Genomic DNA, 19,061 nt, shown 5'->3' with positions numbered 1-19,061 from the left:
TACAGCCCCAAGGGAAACTGGACACCCACAAAGCTGTTAGTTCCTGTTACACAACTGCAGGATAAAAAAGAAAATGTTACAACTACAGGGGGACCATTTATCGACTTTTACTGTGAAACTGTGTCACAGGACTTTATTACAACTGTAATAAAGAGTAGAGAGTAGAGAGTGTTCCTTCAGTGTCTGACATGTGTTTGACTACTTCCGCTAAGCTTTTTAAACAAATTAAAAGCTGCTGATTGAACTTGCTGATAAGATTCAGAGGAGAAACCACAACCTTTCAGCAGACTGAGATCATGATTTGAATGAGAAAAATGATATATTTGGTTTTGTGACATCAGCAGAAGACGAGAAAACCTCAAAGACAGAGAAGATAAAGTCTGACAGTGGAAACATGAACACGCATGTTGTCTACATGGGAGTGTGTTTGTGATGAGTTCATGAAGACTTGGGATCCATCACATCACTGAACTCATCTGACTCTCAAAACAAATGTACAGCTTAGCATTTAATAACATGTTGAACTTTTCCTTAAAGCTCATTGGTTTAACTTGTTGCTGTAACAATGTCAGCCTGCTCCTTCCTGCTCTCACTCTCCTGGTTTGCTTGTTGGATGTTCTTCCCCCTCAAAACCTTTCTCAGGTTCACCTGAGCCCGAAAAGTCTTACAGAGGTAAAAGTAAACAAGAGGGTCCAGACTGATGTTGAAAACTGACACCATGGTGGCCACTTCCTTCAGGTAGTACAACACTGAACCAACAGAGCAGCTGCTCCACAGAAAAGTATAGGGAAGTCGAACAAGGTGATAGGGGACAAAACAAACACAGAAGATGCTGACCAGCACCAACATGTTCCTGCGAGACTTCACCAGCTTCTCAGAGCCAGAGGAGGCCAGCTGCCTCTGCTGTGCCTGCAACACCCTACAGGAGGTGCTGTAGTAGAAGAAGACCATGGATATGAAGACCAAGAGGAAGATGATGGTGCAACTAACATGGGTAATTTTGGAGAACAGGTTGACCGATGTCCCAAACATATAACCACACCTGATGGAGTTTGAGGTCAGTGGTTTCTTGGTGATGAAAAACAGGATGGTGTAAGTAACTGATGCAGCCAGAAGAAAAACCCAGGTGACCATGGAGATGATGTGGGCAGTTCGCACTGTCTGCAGGATGTGAGTTCCTGAAGGATGGACGATCTTCAGATACCTGTAGAGTGAAGAGAAAAGAGGCGGTGAATAACTTCACTAATCAGTCACAGTGTTCCCAAATCTTCAGAAGTCATTAATAATCTGAAAAGCGACGATGTGTGTAATTAACCCATTAATCACAGTTTTAACATGGTTATGAACTGCAGTTTAAATTACTAATGGTTCTGTACCTGTTGGCAGCAATGTACCCCATAAATATGATGCTGGCGTACATGTTGAGGTACAAGGCAGAAGCTCCAAAGCTGCAGTAGAGCTCCTGAACAATAGGAGAGCTGCTGGCATAGTGGGAGATGCGCAGTGGCAGAGAGAGGCAGAGCAGGAAGTCAGCAGCTGTCAGGTTCTTCAGGTAGACCATCAAGCTGCTCGATGCCTGCTGCTGAGCTTGACAACAGTAAAACTTCATGATGAAGCCATTGAGGAGTAAACCCACCTGAATGCGGTGCAGAAAGGATGGGGAAGGCAGGACTTTGGTAGATGCACAGAGAACCTTAAACCAATTTGTAACAGAGCAGGTGTGCTGAAGTTCCATGTCTTGAGCACATCTGAAAATCTGAAACTTACCAGAAACAACAGACTGCAGACCACCACAAAGAAAGCATGGACTGGTGTTCTGACAACATCACAGGGTCGGAGGTTGGGAGATGACGTCACATTTGTTGAGTCACCCATGTTTCTGGAGAAAATAAATCCACTGACATTGAGAGGATGCAACTTCACGGTCTTAACCTTATTTTAACGCAACAAACTAATTTTACAAACTGCAGCGTAGCTTGTGTTGAGCTCTACTACAAACAATTTTGATCCATGGCCCTTTCTTTCACAACAGATGTCTCAGGTGATTAACGAGTCTTATTAACTGTAATAAAACTGCAATAATACTTTAATCAAATTTTAGATTGGAATCTTTGAATATACAACACTGAATATAACGATATATTCATCACAGATTGTTTACAATGAACCCCACAAAAGAATGTAAGGTTGATTATTAGGCCAGATGGCACCAGCATGCCCTCGATGTTAGTCAGTAATACGTTTCATGAACACTGATAAAAGCGAGCTGTGGTGCTGCTGAGTGGAGGGAATATTGAGTATTTCACCAGTAATCGCCAGTACAAAAGAATAAAAATACTCACCTGTATTTCACCAGTTTTCAGTGATCAGGAAAAGCTGCTTGAGTTGTTATGTCCTCTCAGTTTAATAAAATCACCTAAATGAGGAAACACACAGTAACCAAACTGTTAAACAGCGCTCTGACTTATTTCCTGTTTGTCTTTACTGCTAAAAAGTTGCAACATGTGCACCACACAGACTTATCTGATTTAGTTATTTGGTCTTTTCAAACAGGATGTCTGCTTATTACCTACTTGATGCGTTGTCACTTTTCTTCTTAAATGATCTCACATTCAGTCACACCACCTCTCTCTGACAACATGCACCATTTACAGGCTGAAATCTGACAAAAGAAATAACCAAACAGAACATTTACTGCTCCATGGTTCAAGATGATTTGAGGTTTTTCTCCTGAAAATCAGTCACTGGTCTAAACTGATTCTGTTTACTGGTAGTGCCAGGCCCGGATCTAGAAGGGTGGCATGGGGTTGCATGTGCCACCCTAAAATGATCTCTTGCGACCCAAAGTGCCAGCCTAGTTTCGCATATGACAGTGATGTTTATTAAAATGAGACAGCATCAACACTTTGAGCATAGTTACAGTTAACATTGAATATAAATTCTAAAACTGAATATATTGCATAGTGTTACCTGAACACAAACACTGATGATAACTAACACAATAATAACATAATATTATAATGATGCTAGTATTAGTATTAGTATAATATAATATATGAAGGCCAGGAAAGTTGTGTGGTGTTTGCATGTTCTCGCACTGCCTGCACAGGTTCTCTGTGGACACTCTGGCTTCCTGTCTCAGTCCAGGGCTCATATTATCAGATCATTTCTAATTGATCTTATAAATGAACATAAATAGCTCTGTGTTTGCTCTGTGACAGACTGGGGACCTGTCCAGAGTGTACCCCACTTCTCAACCTCTGACAGCTGAGATAGGCAGCAATGTTTAGCTGTTTTAGATTTAAATTTCATTTACACTGAATCATTTAAACAGCACTTAACATTTCTCAAAGGCAGAAAAATGATGCAGAGATGTTTGATTTTCTTTGAAATGTTCCTTTTTTTAAATCACATGGCTCACATGACTCACAGAAAGCAGACAGCAGGTGGCAGCAAATCACCAAAAGTAGTTCTGCTCCCTGTGAATCTTCATCCCCAGTCTAACACAACAAAGGGCTGAGGTGACATTTAAATGTTTTCAAATCTTTTTCAACTCAGCCCTCTCTCTTCATGGCGTATATGCTTCAGTCAGCTCCAGGTTCGTTTGGCCAGGCCTGTGGAAATTGGTTTAAGAGCAAGTGCCCCTCGAACCCTTCCATGTACCTGGTCGGCGTTTCGACTATGTAAATGTTGATCTGGTTTGCCATCCTCCTTAGTCGCAGGGTTTCACGCACCTTTTGACTGTGTTGGATTGCACAACCAGGTGGCCGGAGGCGGTCCCCCTGGCTCCATGACGGCAGAAGCGATGGCCAGGGCTTTCGTGTCGACGTGGGTTTCGCGTTTTGGTCCCCCTGCTGACATTACCTCAGACAGCGGCCCCCAGTTCATTTTGGAGCTTTGATCTGCCATGTCTGACGGCCCGGGGGTCAAGGTCCACTGCACTACGGTGTACCACCTGCAGGCTAACGGGATGTGTGAGCGGTTTCACCAGTCACTCGAGGCTGCGCTCCGGGCTTATTTAACGGGTGGCAACTGGGTTGACCATCTTCCCTGGGATTTATTGGGATTGCGCAGCACTGAGTTGGTCCTTGGTCGTGTGTCTGGGGAGTTTTTGCCTAGTTGTCCATCTCCCTGGTTCAGCCGTTCTGGCCATTTGCATAAGCCCCGGTCTTTGGGTGTTCGGGGGGGTTCTGCTGGTTTTTGGTGCAATGTGCCCAGCTGCAGGTGAATAAAGTCAGAATAGAAAGTTACAGTTCCTGTTTTGTCTGTATTATGGTGAATTACATATTTTTATGTACTTTACATTTGTTTTGTAGTTGTGTGTCTTATTTAAATGTTACCATATCAACCAAAGAGCAGGGGCAGAGAGGAGGATGTTACTCTCAATGTTGTTGGTGCATTTCAGGAGGACACTGCTAATAAAGTTAGACAATTACACAGTGAATTTGCATTGATTAATATATTTAGAAAATACCACAGTTTTTGTTGTATCATTTTATTATTATGTTCTAATTTTGATCTTAGTTAGCTTTTCCCTCCATCCATTCACTTCCGCTTCTCCTTTTCAGGGTCGCGGGGGGCGCTGGAGCCTATCCCAGCTGTCATAGGGCGAGAGGCGGGGTACACCCTGGACAGGTCGCCAGTCTGTCGCATTCGTCATTCGTGTCCCATTTCCCTGTCACAACAGTTGGCATACTTTGTAACATACCGAGTTTCAGTTGGAAACAAGTGCGTCTCATTTACTTTTTTTCCGGGACTCCGCTGAAGCCCACTCAGCAAGGACAGCTTTGAGTCAAGTGCTAAACGTTATCTTTGCATCCCCATCCAAAATATAAATAAAAACAAACTATGTGCAAAAAGGACATGTGAAATCATCTGATGTGCATCATACTGGTGTTTCTTAAATAGACAACGAATAGCATAAGTCACAGTTACCACCTCCCCAAGGTAGACTCCGCACCTTTGTCCAAAAAAATGTTAGCGCAACACTTTGAAAGACCACGACATCACTGAATGGGTGCACTAGTGGAGGCCACCACGGCAACTGGCGACACAGCGTGGACATATGGGTGTGAGAATGGATACACTGATGTAGCAGACATCCTGCTGCAGGCTGGCTCGTAGCTGTTACACAAACGGACGTGTTGTTGGACGTGGACCCATTCATGTCGTGGTCTTCAATATGTTGCTCTCAGTTTTGTCAGTCATGCCAAAAGATAGTCAATCATTGAGCTGTCCAAGCTGGGCAGACTGGGGACCATCAGGTCCTGGAAGCACAGATCCGACAGGTCGGCCATGGTCTCTATAGAGCTGGAGAGAGCCTGGAGGCCTTGCTGACTCTGGATGTCTTCCTTGTGGACAGGATGGCCACGTTCTGCTGGCTGTACCCCCCGTGCATTGAGAAAAGATTCAAAGTCCTCTGGTAAATCCAACTCATCCAGCCCTTCGTATGGAAACACGTCTTGGCAGTAGCTGGTGAAGTCCTGGGATTGGTGGCAAAAGATTTGGGGAACGTCTGGTGACTTGGTCTGGATGTCCAGGATTGACGAGAGCCTGGTGGACTGAGGTAGACTGGGCACCCGGTAGTCTGTTGGAGATGCAAGGCTGGGACTAGGAGGTGGAGGAGAAGCCACCTGAGGAGTGCACGGTGTCTTGTGCCTGACCTGTGAAGGTTTGGTGGCTCCTCAAGTTGATTTCTTAGTCTTGAAGAAGCGTGCGCGCCGATTTTGAAACCAAACCTGAATTTTAGACTCCGGTAGTCCAGTTAGAGTGGCCAGGGTTTTCCTCCCATTGATATCCGGGTAGGGTGTAGCAGAGAAGGCCCTCTCCAGCTGGCTCAGCTGCGCCTTGCTGAATATTGTGCGCTTCCGGTGGCACTTTGTCTTCGAGTTGATCGTGTATGGCACATGGTGCACCGTGCTGGAGCGCTGTGCTGACCCGTTGTTGTTGCTGTAAAATCCATCCCGCACGCTGTGTCCGAAGCACGCAGCCGAGTTCTGCAGACACAACACGACCCCCTGCGTGGCATCCTCTTGCACATCACAGACGCTATCGGGCTTTGCGAACGCGTGGCTTTGATGTGCTGCTCACCTGTTAATGGCTGTCTGGATAATAGGTGTCTGTTTGATCCCCTATGGCCCGTTAATGGGCCCCGTTTAGACCAGAGAGACAGCTTGTCTTCAGCTACGGACAACGAGATGCTCCAGAAACCTTAACCCTTGTATGGTGTTCGGGTCTGTGAGATGCGTTTTCAGTTTTTGTGAATGTGTGAATGTGTGTGTGAATGGGTGGATGACTGGATATGTAAAGCGCTTTGGGGTCCTTAGGGACTAGTAAAGCGCTATATAAATACAGGCCATTTACCATTTTTCTCAAAAGAAAAATTAAACAATTAATTATTTTTTCAACCTGAAATTCATTGGCTTTGGCTTATTTTCTGTGAAGAACATAAATCCGAACTAATTTTCAATGACCTCATACTGTACCTCCCCCCACGCATTAACATTACATAGAAGGTGTTCGGGTCCACTGGACCCAGGTCTAATAAAAGTGTTGAAAGTGTAGGTCCTGTGTTCCCACACTCTGTCTTCCTCCTTTCTGGTGCTGCTGATAGTGTTTTCTTCTCCTCCTGCACAAAGTTGCAACATTGTTGAAAATTCAACTATCAACACCGTCTGCTCTGACATTCCCACACATTTTACCCTCTTTCTTGAGGGATCCAAATTTTATTTTCTCATACCCTGTCCCTCCTGCAAATTAGGGGCATAATACTATAAATAAGACTTTGCCAGTGTGGTTCTTTATCACAACTGATCAAGATGGCAAAAGATTATCTGCTGCGAGGGCCATCTGATTGATTTTGGAAGAGAGAGGAGCTTCGGATGATGATGTTGACAAAGAGGTTTCAGAATATTTCACATTTCTGAAAATTCAGAGTCTGACAGTGACTTTGAAGAAGAGGATGAGGTTGAACACCATTTAGTAACAAAACGAAGACGAGTACCCCATCTGCAGCCAGCTCCAGGACCAGAACAAGCCCACCAGACAGCAAGTGAAGAAATATGGATGTCAATAACTGGTGAAATTGAATGGTCTTCTTGCCCAAGAAACCAGCCACCCTGCAGAGCTGTTACTGTGATAAGCCAGGGCCAACACGGCTGACAGTTACTCATGTGCAGGACATCAAGTCTTCATTTGAGCTTTTCATCCCAGATTCCATCCAGAAAATTATTCTGGATTGCAGTAATCTAGAAGGACGGTGTGTTTTTGGAGAGAGGTGGAAGGAGATCTAAGAACCCCAAAGGCCTACTTTGGGGTTCTTATCCTTGCAGGAGTTTTCAGGTCCAAAGGGGAATCCACAGAATCCCTGTGGGATGCAGAAACTTGCAAGAACCTTTCAGTGCATCAATGTCTCTGGAAAACTTCCACAACATTTCCAGGATTATCCGATTTGATAACCGAGACGACAGACCAGCTCGACGGCAGAGAGACAAGCTAGCTGCCATTAGGACAGTGTGGGATAAGTGTGTGCACCACCTCTCCCTGTTTTACAACCCTGGGCCTAATGTCACCATTGATGAGCAGCTGATCCCATTTAGTTGTGAAAGATATTGCTTCACGTGTAAATGTGTTGTGTCTTTCCACTCACTCCACTTGATTATAACTGATTTATTTTTTTATAACATTTAAAAAAAAAAAAAAAAAAAACGAGAAGCACATTAATTCATAAATGTGATCTAACAAAGGTAAAGGGAAAAAATTAACCATGTTTGCTGTTCATATGGCTTGTAATTGGGATGAAGTAAACATCTGATGAGTAATTTAACAAAAAATTGTTTGATAGTGTTAATTTGGAAATCCAAAACTCTAGCGGGTCCACCAGACCCATGAACACTGGCTGGGTAACAAAAATATGAACACCACACAAGGGTTAAAATGGAAAGATGAATCAAAGACACCCGCAGGTGAAGAAATAAACTTATCGTGGGCGTGTTTTCTTTCATTTTAAGATCATTTTCGAAGCAAGACACTCTGATTTTATGGCAACTGTTTTGGCCTGAAATTATAAACACATGTGTTACTAATCAACAGCGGGGAGGGGGGCAAATTAAAATGATTGGAAACACCTTGAAGCGCCAGAACGGCTGCTCTGATCCGGGTCTAGTTTTGTTTTTAATAGTGCCCGTAATAATGATATTCATGAACGTATACAGTGTAAGGCATCCGCACTACGAGGAGCGAAGCAACACCGGCACTGTTTTACTGATTTGAAGCTCCAGTCTGTGGCACATCCTCTACCGCGCGCCGCCTCCTGGTGCGCATGAAAGCGCGCAGTGGAAGCGTATTGGAGAAGTTGTGGGAGTGACGCTTCTGTCAGCTACAATGTGTGAAGGTGACAAATCAGGCTACTTCTTTTCCCACCCCTTTCTTCGTTGTCAGTTGTGTTTCCACCGAACAAGACATCAAAACACCGGATCACTCGTAGTCCTTTTCAGCCAGTTCCCAGGCGAGTGCCAGACTCGCAGCTCTTGAACTGAGACGGCGGCCTTGTTGATTGGGTCAAATTAGCTGTGAAGTACTCTACGTTCACCCTCTCTCCAGAGAACAATGCGGCATTAAAAAGATCATAAGCCAAGCTCACGTGATTTGATTTGATTAAATGCAATAACATAACAGATGCTGTCGAAGAGGTCCCAGTAAACTGTGGAGTGCAAAGAGTGGCCTGTGTTTGTGTGGGACAAGTTTGTAATGCTGGGAAGTGGTCTGAAAAATGAAGGTGGTAGAAGAAACATTTTCAGTTCCACGAATGGGTAATATAAACGACCAAAGAACTTCTCCCCGAAAGAGTTTGTTTTAAGAGGTGCTACAGACTTGTAGCAGAAATAATTTCCTTAAGGAACCATTTTCGGGAAAGCTCAGACTGTTTGTTGTTGTTGTTTGTTTGTTTGTTTGTTTTTAGTAAAGAAAACTTTTTTTTTCTTTCTGCCTGTCCCGTTTGGCTCTTTTGCCATCAGAATTGTTGTCTAAAGGCAAAGAAAGATGCCCAACGGATTTACTTTACCAAATTGACCATCCCAGCCTTGCCATAATGGTCTATTTGATTCACCTTTTATTGTTCATTTTATTTTCACTTGCTGAATACGGGACAGACTTGACTGGGGGAAAGAAGGGGAGAAAGAAAGAGGGAAAGAGAAACAGCTGAGAAGAGGGACGGGGGAGAAGGGCAAAAGACAAAAACCAACAGAATGAGCAGAAAAAAAACAAAAGAAGAAAAAATGCATATATCGATCATCTGGATCACCTGCTGAGAAAGAAAAAAGAAAACAAGCAGAAGAGAACAAGAGTAATAGATTAAACAACATCACAATGATATATGGGAATATGACAGTAAATACTAAATGTTAAACATTATTGTGCAGCACATAAGATCAACAGAACACAGTGTGCTTTGAGGTAGGAGCCAAAAAGGGTGTAGTTTGTGGGTGTGATCACCCGTGTGTACACCTGTGAGCATGGACGCGCTTGTTTTTTTAAAAGGTTCCTTCATGTAATGATCTGCTAGAGAGTGTGTGTGGGGGGGGGGGGGGGGGGGGGCACAGCCCCGTCCTCCAGGGCATGAAGCAGGTATGGAGGAGATCAAAACTCCAGACATCCAGAGGCCCCCAGAACACAAGAGACCAAGGAAGACCAACAGAGGGGCAGCCGCGCCACTGTCCCAGTAAGAGCTGAGGAGAGTCCCAGATGAGGGCTCACTCAGCAGCCGCGGAGCAGAAGCCAGGGGGAGTTGCAGTGACGTGCCCGTGAGCTCCGCCGGCAGCCAGCCGTGCCTGAGTGACCGAGCCCCAGGCCGAGAGGCCGGGGGCACCCCACCTCCGAAGTGGCCCGAGCGAGCCCCAGGCTCCAGGCACCGATAAGCGGCCGCCAAGGAGTGAGCCGGTGTGTACCTGGACGCCCATCCCCGGACACAATGAACCACCAACACACCGATGTCTGAGGGAGTCCGCCACTGGCAGGGGAAGTGGGACATCTGAGATGTCCCCAGAGAGGTGGCGCCTGACACCCAACCTGACATATAGACACAAACATACAGGCACACACAGATACAAACGTCCATTCCCACCCTCATGCGCTCATATGCACTTACTCCACACTCAACCAACGTGGAGACAGACATAAAGAGACGCTGTACACACGATCACACTCCCCAAGCGTACTCTACGAACCGGGTCTAGGTACCCTTGCCCCTGGAGGGGGGAACTGCACCCAGACCCAGGTGGTGTTACCCTTTTCCCTGCGGTGGGGAGAGGCAGACCGCCCCGACTCCGCAGCAGCAGGGAGGCCCCACACGGCCAACTCCTCCTCCTAGCCCCCCCGCTCCAGCAGGCCGCAGAGAATGAGGGTGAGAGAAGATTCCAAACCTCCCTCCACCCGCTCATATGTAGTGGTGATGCATGTGTGTTCTAAGGTGCATTTAAAACCCAGGAGGGCATGGAGCTACCTGCCAGAGAGCAGCAGGTAAGCGCATGGTCCCTCTTGCTAGCCCTCAATGTCTACGTGTATTTAACCTTGAGAGGTGGGCAACGACGCCAGGGGTGAGGTGTACACCCTGATGGTACTTTGGATTCCGTGTATCGTGCCCACCCCCAAGATCCTATATGTATGTGTAATGAGAGTGTGAGTAATGTGAATGTCTAAGTTGTGGGATAAAATTGAGGCAGAGGCAGCCAGAAGGGGACAGAGGGGGGGGGGGGGGGGGGGGCGTAGCCTCCTCTGCACCCTGGTGACATACCCCTACTCCAAGGTCCTGCATGTGTGGGTGGTTGTGGTGGAGCGGGAAGGGGGAGGCAGCTGGAGATGGGGAGGGAAGGAAGGGAGGGGCAAGTGACCCCTCCCTGGGGCCAGCTCCCCCGCTGACCCCAGTAGACACCTCCATACTCCGCGACCCGCCAGGGAAAGGGGGCCCAGGCCCATCCAGACCGGGGCCCAGTGCAGCAGCGCCTCCCGGCCCCACAGAGCCCGGGACAGTCCACCCAACCCCACCACAGAGAAAACTGCACCCACCCCACCATCCACTCATCTTCCAGACTACATAAGGCAATAAACACCCAGGCTGAGATCTTCCTCCACCTCTCCTGTACCTCCCCCTCCTGCAGAGAGAGTTCCTGAGGAGAGGAAAGCTCCTGCAACGTGTGACAATCTCCCCCACCAGTTGAAGAGCCACTCTATATTTCCACCATGCATTGTCTGTGTTATCTCTCATGCTTAGTCAGTTCTGTCTTTGTGGTTTAATTAGAGTTACTTTGCTTTGCTTTGACAGTCCCATGTCCGGTGTGCATCATGTTCAGGTTTCTTTGACTGTTTTGTTAGTTACATCATGTTCAGCTGTGTTGCCTTCTGTGGTTTGTTCCCTCTTTGTGTGTATTTATGCCTGTGTCTCTCTCTGTCCTGCGCCGTGATCTCCCTCATTCTCCAGCTGTGTGTTTTTCTTGCTAGTTTAAGTTTCTAGTCTGCCCCTGTTTGGTTTTTGGATTACTACATCCAGCAATAAAGCTGTGTTTTTGAGTTACGTTCTGCCTATGAGTCTGCATTTTGGGTTTAATCTTTCCTTCTTTGCACTGCTGCAAAACTATACTCAACTCTTATAATAATTCTATTTTATCAGCTGCCAACCACAACCGTGTGGGCGGGACAAGGTTGTTGTTGGTTTACAGTTAAATGGTATTCTTCTACCTAGGGATGGGTATCGTTTAGGTTTTATCCGATACCGGTGCCAGACCGGTACTTTTGAAACGGTGCTGGTGCTTAAACGGTGCTCGAACCGGTGCTTGAACCGGTGCATAAAGAATGGAGAACACAAAATTGGTCCAAAAACGTCTCATGTTCAGCTGTTTTTTTGTAAAAAGATAACAATGTTAGCCTTTTCTGCAGCTATAGGGCATATATGGTATCACTCTTGGCTGGAAGCAGTGCTTAATCAATGGAAAAAACACAAACTTTTTCCAAAAACCTCTCATGTTCAGCTGTTTCCCAGTTTTTCTTTGGTCATTTTAGCCTTTTTGGCCAGGGTGAAGGGAGTATCTGCCATCAAACAAGAAGACAGCTGCATGTAACTACAGCGGTGTTTGCTAGTTCACCTTACATGCATTAATGTAATAACGTGGTTAGCCTACTCAACGTAAATTACACACGAACAACATTAAGCTACTCACGCAGAGAAGAACGGCTGCTGCTGCCATCATCATCCGTTATCATTTCTGCTACACTGGCAGGGCTAGGGGCCAGGACTCTCCTCTTCGTGTTTTTGGGGATGTTGCTAACTCCGGGTCCGATAACAGGCACCACACCCGCAGTAGATGTGCACAGTGTGAGGTCTCGCAGCAAGCTATCAAATACGGTGCATTTCTCGGCTTTAAAAAAACCCGCTATGCGTCGCCAGGTGTTTCATCGGATTTGAGGTTTTACCTCCTTTGACAGTATCACAGTATCAGCTTAAAGCACTTGTTGCTGCTGAGTTTGCATCTTTTGCTGTGAAGTACAGCCAGACTTTTGACTCTTCACCTTGGGCATTTTTAATCTGTAGCTCTGCACTAAAAGAACGTACGTACCTGGGCCCGCCTACTATCCTTGGAAACGTAAAATGATTGGCTAGAATTCAAAGTGTGTGACATCTCAGGGGGGAAAAAAGCACCGAAATAAAGCACCGAAATGTGCGCTGCTTTTCGATCTGCTTACTACCGTTTATGTCAGAACCGGTGCCATAATGGCATCCCTACCCATCCCTACTTCTACCTCTGGATTAGCCCCAACAGTGTTCACTGGAACTTTCCGCGGTCTTGAAACTGTTCTGTAGCCCATGCGAGTAGCATGTTTTTCAAAAATAAGGTTACACAGGTCCTGAGAGAGTTTATTGGTTTTAACAATCATGAGGCGTTTACATCTGTTTAAGTGTACAATGAAAAAACTGAAAGAGTAAATGTAGCTTTTAACGAGCGTCTTCACTTAAACAACAGCTAATGAAAAAAGAAATCAGCATAAAACATGAGCGGACTGAGCTAGCCTCAACGTGGGACTCATAAAACAAAAAATAATATAATAAATCCAGAGATTCAGCATCATTTCATATATGCTTCTGATGATATATATAAATTTGGATGTAAAATTCATATATTTTTGAAAGATTTCTTTTTGCCATGATAATATGGTGTAGTAGTGTCACAGAGAGGTGTAAATTTCTAAACATATGCAACATGACATTGTTATCATAAAGTGCTGAATTTCATTTAAGGATCCAAATATAGGCAGTCCTAAGGTCCCAGCAGACAATGTTCTCCCCGGTGATGGAATAAAGTATGATGCCCAGGTGTCAGTGAAAAAGAGGATTTTCAGCATGTCACTGCAGGTTATAGCATTACCGTTACTGTACATTGCTTTAGCAATTTCCAGCAGCTCTATGGTCATCTTTCCTGTTTTGGAAAAACACCCACCATTAACAGCAGAACAACACAATTTACCGCAAAGAGGCATAAAGACACTTATACATTATCACAGTCAATACTTGTTGTCCAAGCATTTCACTACATATCGTACTGTGTATGACTGTGTACGTGACAAATAAAATTTGAATTTGAATTTGAATTTGATTTATACATTATCACAGTCAATACACACTCTTATCAGCTTTGTGCTGAGAAATGTCACTTAAGTGTCTGACGTCAGTGCAGTGGAAACTGCAGAAGGAAGTAGTTGCTGTGGTTTTACATACGCAACATGCAAACAAGCAAAAACATACAGTCTTGACATTCAGTCACCTGTGCTTCATATTGTGCTTTATATTGTAAGATACAGAGCCTACAGTAATGCAGAGAAAACGCCAACCATCAGACAACTCCCATTGAGCAACCACTTGGTGACAGTGGGAAGGAAAAACTTAACGGGAAGTAACCGTTGGCAGAACCAGGCTCAGAAAGACCATATTATTGAAATAATAAAAGTAGCAATTTTTCCTATATCATCAAAAGCCGCAAAGACAATTTTGCAATTTTAAAATTTAAAGCTGTTTTTTTAAAAACAGAACAAGTTTTCAGAAACAACTCGAGATTTTGTATTTGTTTTTTATTAATTTGATCATTAGCCTGATTAAGCTTCAGATTAATGAGTTTCAGATTCAGCTACTTAGCTAATAGGTGAAAGCTAGCAAAATAAACTGGTGGTATCTGTGTGGGGGTGGGTTTGTGCTCAGTTTAGACTCATTATGATATCTCAGCAGAACCTATTGTGGCTCATGAGAACTTGGAAAACATGACTCATGACATGGTTTCACTGATCTAATCTGACTCTAAAATCAAATATAACTCTTTGTATTTTTATTTCTTGTATTTCAAAAAAGTAGAAATTTGCATAATAACTCATGGATTTAACTCTACAATTTCCACCTCTTTCCTGCTGCTCTCACTCTCCTGGGTTGCTTGTGTTGTTATTCTTGACCCCATGCTAAAGTTCACCTGAGCTCGAAACGTCTTACAGAGGAAAAAGTAAACAAGAGGGTCCAGACAAACATTTAAAACTGATAAGATAGTGGTCACTTCCTTCAAGTAGTACAATAGCTGACCCACAGAGCAGCTGGTCCACAAAAAGGTATAGGGAAGACGAGCCAGGTGGTAGGGAACAAAACAAAGACAGAAGATGCTGACCAGCACCAACATGTTCCTGCGAGACTTCACCAGCTTGTCAGTGCTGAAGGAGGCCAGCTGGCTTTGCTGTGCCTGCAACACCCTGCGGGAGGTGCTGTAGTAGAAGAAGACCAGGGATATGAAGACTAAGAGGAAGATGATGGTGCAACTGATTTGAAATGTTTTATGAAGGATGCTGAATGACGTACTGAACAGGGGCCCACAGTAGCCAGGGTCAGAGGTCAGAGGTTTGTGAGTAATGAAAAACATAATGTTGTAGGTGATTGTTGGAGCCAGGAGAAAAACCCAGGTGACCGTGGAGACGATGTGGGCAGTTCGTACTGTCTGCAGGATGTGAGTTCCTGAAGGATGGATGATTGTCAGATACCTGCGGAGAGAAGAGAAAGGAGGCGGTAGACAGCTTCAATCATTAGTAAAAGTGGTGCAGATATGTTTTTACTGTTGAGGTGAAAGGAGTTGTTGGTGCTTTAGTCAGGAGCACAGAATATGTAGTTCAGCCACTAATCTAGTTTAAACATTGTCATGAATTCAAGTCTGAAATCAGTAAAAGTTCCTTACCTGTCGGCAGCAATGTACCCCATGAATATAATGCTGGCGTACATGTTGAGGTACAGGGAAGTAGCTCCAAAGCTGCAGTAGAGCTCCCGAAAGATAACAGACCTGCTGGCATAATCAGTGACACGCATTGGCAAAGAGACGCACAGCAGGAAGTCAGCAGCTGTCAGGTTCTTCAGGTAGACCATCAAGCTCCTCGATGCCTGCTGCTGAGCTTGGCAACAGTAAAACTTTATGATGAAGCCATTGAGGAGTAAACCCACCTGATGAGACAGAGACAGAAGAGATCCTGTTTGTGTGGAATCTGAACCAGGTGAGGGGAATCCTTAATCCATAATCTGAAGATTTAAAACGTACCAGAAACACTAGACTGTAGGCCAGCATAAAGAAAGGGTTGACTGATGGGACAACCAGATCACACGTCCGGTTGACAGATGAAGTCACAGGTTTTAGGTCATCCATGTTTCTGGAGCTGTAAAAAAAGTCCCAGCCACAGATATTTGTTTTTGGAGCAAATTTAAAAGAAAAGTTTTTTCCCTTTAAATTGCTTTACTTTTCTACTGTCTTATCATGTTCATACAATTCATTTCACAACTGTTGTCTGTGGCTGTTTTGTGATGGAATTTAATTTAATTAATAAAGCACCAAATTTAAACAGTCGCCTCAAGCTGTGTTGTGTTGTATGAGATGGCCCTGCCTGTCCTGTGATGCACCTGTACTGTCTCAATCAATCAGTTGATCAATCAATCATATCCTCTCATGAGTCTTATTAGGTGTAATTATCCTTTAAATACAGTCTGAGAAGGAGGAGTGGGAATAATCCTCCCCTGAAGCTTATTACTGACTTACGGCTCTGTGAAGTACTATTGGCTTCTGACACGCAAACACCAGCTTTGTTTTAATTCATTATTACACACAAAAGTCCCTCCACTCAGTGTCTAAAACACAGGACAGGAAAATAAGCGCAATAACTCAGCAACATGAATCAGTAACAAAAGAGAAACCATGGACTGATTCATGATCAGCATAACGGACAAAAAAAACTGTTTATGCAGTTTTCAGCTTAGAGCAGGAAAAACTGCTCGTGTCATTATGCCCTCTTGAAGATAAGGAAACACGCACTTGTAGTGTGAAGTCTGAGTTATTCCCCGTTTCTCTTTGTTGCTAAACTGGCGCAACGCATTTCACATGTGGAAAAAAGACAATTTTCTGTTGAGTTGTAATTTAGAAAACTTAGAAACCTTAGAAAAAAATTAGAAAACTCAACAAAACCATCCCCACCAGCTGCACCATCATCTTTCTGTTCTTCTACTACAGCACTTCATACAGACTGCTGCTGCTGACACAGCAGAGCCATTTGGCCTCTTCTGCCTGCTGAACCAGTGCCATAGATGAGCAAGAAAAAACCATATTCTCCTGCTGGATGCTCCTGACTGTGGCAGGTGGTGTTTTGTGGCTCAGCTGCACTGGAGGGATGGAGCATTTGGCTCAGCATCAGAGGTCAGGGCATGCTGTCCTACAAATCGGACCCCTTATCTCATCATCTCCATCTTACCAGTTAGATGTCTGTGAAGGTCCTCAGTCATCCAAGTCATCGTAGTCTAAGGAGCTTGGAAAGAAAAGCCTCTGGAATTCTTTAAGTTACTTGAAGACGTTTCACCTCTCATCCGAGAAGCTTCTTCAGTTCTAAGGGTCAAATGGTGGAGAGTCCCAGATTTAAACCCAGTGGGAGTTTCCCCCCAAAGAGGGACAAAGGACCCCCTGATGATCATCTACCTAATCACATGAGCTGAGGTGTGAAAACAGGTGTGGGTCACAATCAGACAGGGTTTCTGGTGAGCTCATTGTGAAACCTGGACCCACCCTATCATGTGATTTCCTGAGGTCAGATGGCCCAGGATGTGAGTGGGCGTTAAGGCGTCTGGGAAGGGATCTCAAAACTGGATTATAGATGGCAGACAGTTGGTGTCGTAAACCACCGCCTCTGTTCAAGGATACCAGTTAGACACCGCCCACTGGATTCCCTTGGTTGGGCCGGTGGACTCCACCAGAAACATGGCCTGTGTGTTTTGTTTATAGGAGTGAAAATGATAGAGAAAGGACATTTAATGAATTTAACGAGATTTATTAATCTCGTTTTCTTCTTTTTTTAGGCTACTAGCCAGGTCTCTCTTCTAGGGATGGGTATCGTTTAGGTTTTATCCGATACCAGTGCCAAACCCATACTTTTGAAACGGTGCATTTCTCGGCTTTTAAAAAAACGCTATACGTGTCAAGGTTTGTCATGAGATTCGAGGTGTTACCTCCTTTGCACAGTATCACCTTAAAGCACTTCTTGCAGGCAGTTGAGTTTGCACCTTTTGCTGTGAAGTACAGCCAGACTTCGCTTCGCCTTGGGCATTTTTAATCTGTAGCTCTGCTCTAAAAGAACGTGCGTACCTGGGCCCGCCGACTATCCTTGGAAAGGTAAAGTGATTGGCTAGAATCCAAAGTGTATGGCATCTCAGGAAAAAAAAAGCACCGAAATCAAGCACCGAAATGTGCGCTGCTTTTCGATCTGGTTACCCATCCCTACTCTCTACTGCCATGGAAGACTGCATGAAGAATGCAATTAAAAGGAAATTGTAAACATCCTGAGCATCAAATAAACTCATACATTCAAAAAATATTTCAAATTTCACCAAAACCACAGGGTCTCAAGAAAACCGGAAAATAATAAATATCCTTTCAACTCCGCTAATCCAATTTAAACAGTGAACGTCACCTCCTCTATACCTCCTACCACAGTGGATTTTTTCCTTCCCACAAATTGGTTCCTCTTCTCAGGACTAAACTATGAAAAAACAATAATAATGATGAAACTTTCCCAACACAAAAGCCCAAGCAGACTTCTTGTTGTCTCTTTTACTCACCACAGTATTGAGTCCAGTCAGACCAGCGATTCCACCTGGATTTGCTCTATGATCCTACAAGTGGTGAAACTAACACTATAAAAGACATATTCTCAAAATCCCAGTTCTTCATTTAAACGAAAGCGAATCAAAACGGCAGCAGAAAACGGGAAGTCTCTGGACTGGCCTCCTTCATGACAGTCCGAGGTTTCAGACTTTCAATACACTTCCTGTGTTGGCAACATTAACGTATAATTCATAAATCATAAAATTTCAGCAGAAATCCACAGATTCTTCTTCATTGCGTTTCAGTTCACTAAAGATGACACGCTTTTTTTAAAGATCTATTTTTAGCGTGATGATTTGATGAAGAAGCTCTCGTTACTGAATACATGTAGTGTTATTGCTGGTCATTTCTGTGCTTGGCTGTTATAGATTATATATTTTTTAGATTAGCTTAGTTTGTTTGGTTGTTGTTTGTTTGTTTCTTCTAAATGAATAAAACACTGGATAAGATCATAAAGTGCTGAATATCATTCAGGGCCCAAGTGCAGGCAGTCCTAAGTTTCCAGCTGACATGGAGCCACCATGACTGAGTGAAAATGGTCCAAATTCTTTCAGCTCCAATAAGATTCTCAGTGTCAATGTTCACCAAAATATTGCATTAAAGTTTAATGTCTGGGTGTCACTAAAAAAGAGGTGGTAGCATTAGTGTTATTGTACAATGTACGTTAAAAGAAGACAGTTCTTATTCATGAAGCATCATGAAAAGTATTCTTTTCAACCTGTCAGCAGTTTCCAGCAACACTGTGTCATCTTTCCGTTGGTACATCATGTACGCTCTTATCGCCTCTGTGCTGAGAAATGTCACTGATTCAGACATCACTTCAGTGGAAACAGGAGGAGGAAGTAGCTGCTGTGGTTT

The 19,061-nt window shown here is 44.3% G+C and overlaps 2 protein-coding genes across 3 annotated transcripts; both read right to left on the bottom strand.

Annotated features, from left to right (window-relative positions):
• Nucleotides 1–397: 397 nt before the first annotated feature.
• Nucleotides 398–18,227, bottom strand: LOC309703606 (P2Y purinoceptor 14-like). 2 transcript variants are annotated; one of them, XM_082528524.1, is made up of 4 exons: nt 18,158–18,227; nt 15,603–15,717; nt 1,377–1,636; nt 398–1,204 (listed from the first exon to the last, which is right to left on the bottom strand). In XM_082528524.1, exons 2-4 carry the CDS (start codon nt 15,705–15,707, stop codon nt 547–549), a joined length of 1,023 nt encoding a protein of 340 aa, XP_082384650.1. In that variant the 5' UTR covers nt 15,708–15,717; nt 18,158–18,227; the 3' UTR covers nt 398–546. The 2 variants fall into 2 exon arrangements, with proteins under 2 accessions (XP_082384650.1, XP_082384651.1); XM_082528525.1 differs by lacking the exons at nt 15,603–15,717; nt 18,158–18,227 and adding an exon at nt 1,768–1,813 and having other exon boundaries at nt 1,377–1,671.
• On the bottom strand, nt 13,704–15,433 carry LOC309698872 (P2Y purinoceptor 14-like; the record flags this gene model as incomplete). Its single annotated transcript, XM_082521622.1, has 2 exons — nt 13,704–15,057; nt 15,249–15,433. 2 exons carry the CDS (start codon nt 15,431–15,433, stop codon nt 14,406–14,408), a joined length of 837 nt encoding a protein of 278 aa, XP_082377748.1. The 3' UTR covers nt 13,704–14,405.
• Nucleotides 18,228–19,061: the final 834 nt, after the last annotated feature.

This window comes from Aulonocara stuartgranti (genome assembly GCF_965226115.1).
Source record: "Aulonocara stuartgranti genome assembly, chromosome: 3".
NCBI classification, from domain to species: Eukaryota; Metazoa; Chordata; class Actinopteri; order Cichliformes; family Cichlidae; genus Aulonocara; species Aulonocara stuartgranti.
The sequence above is the reverse complement of the archived record's forward strand: the minus strand, read 5'-3'. Positions and strand labels throughout refer to the sequence as shown.

Excerpts from the sequence above, each read along its gene's own strand:
- LOC309703606 (XM_082528524.1), bottom strand. The coding sequence starts at position 15,707 with ATGGATGACCTAAAACCTGTGACTTCATCTGTCAACCGGACGTGTGAT. Across the intron at positions 1,637-15,602 it reads CCTACAGTCTAGTGTTTCTG|GTGGGTTTACTCCTCAATGG; the intron begins GTACGTTTTAAA and ends CACCGCATTCAG. Across the intron at positions 1,205-1,376 it reads GGGTACATTGCTGCCAACAG|GTATCTGAAGATCGTCCATC; the intron begins GTACAGAACCAT and ends TTCACTCTACAG.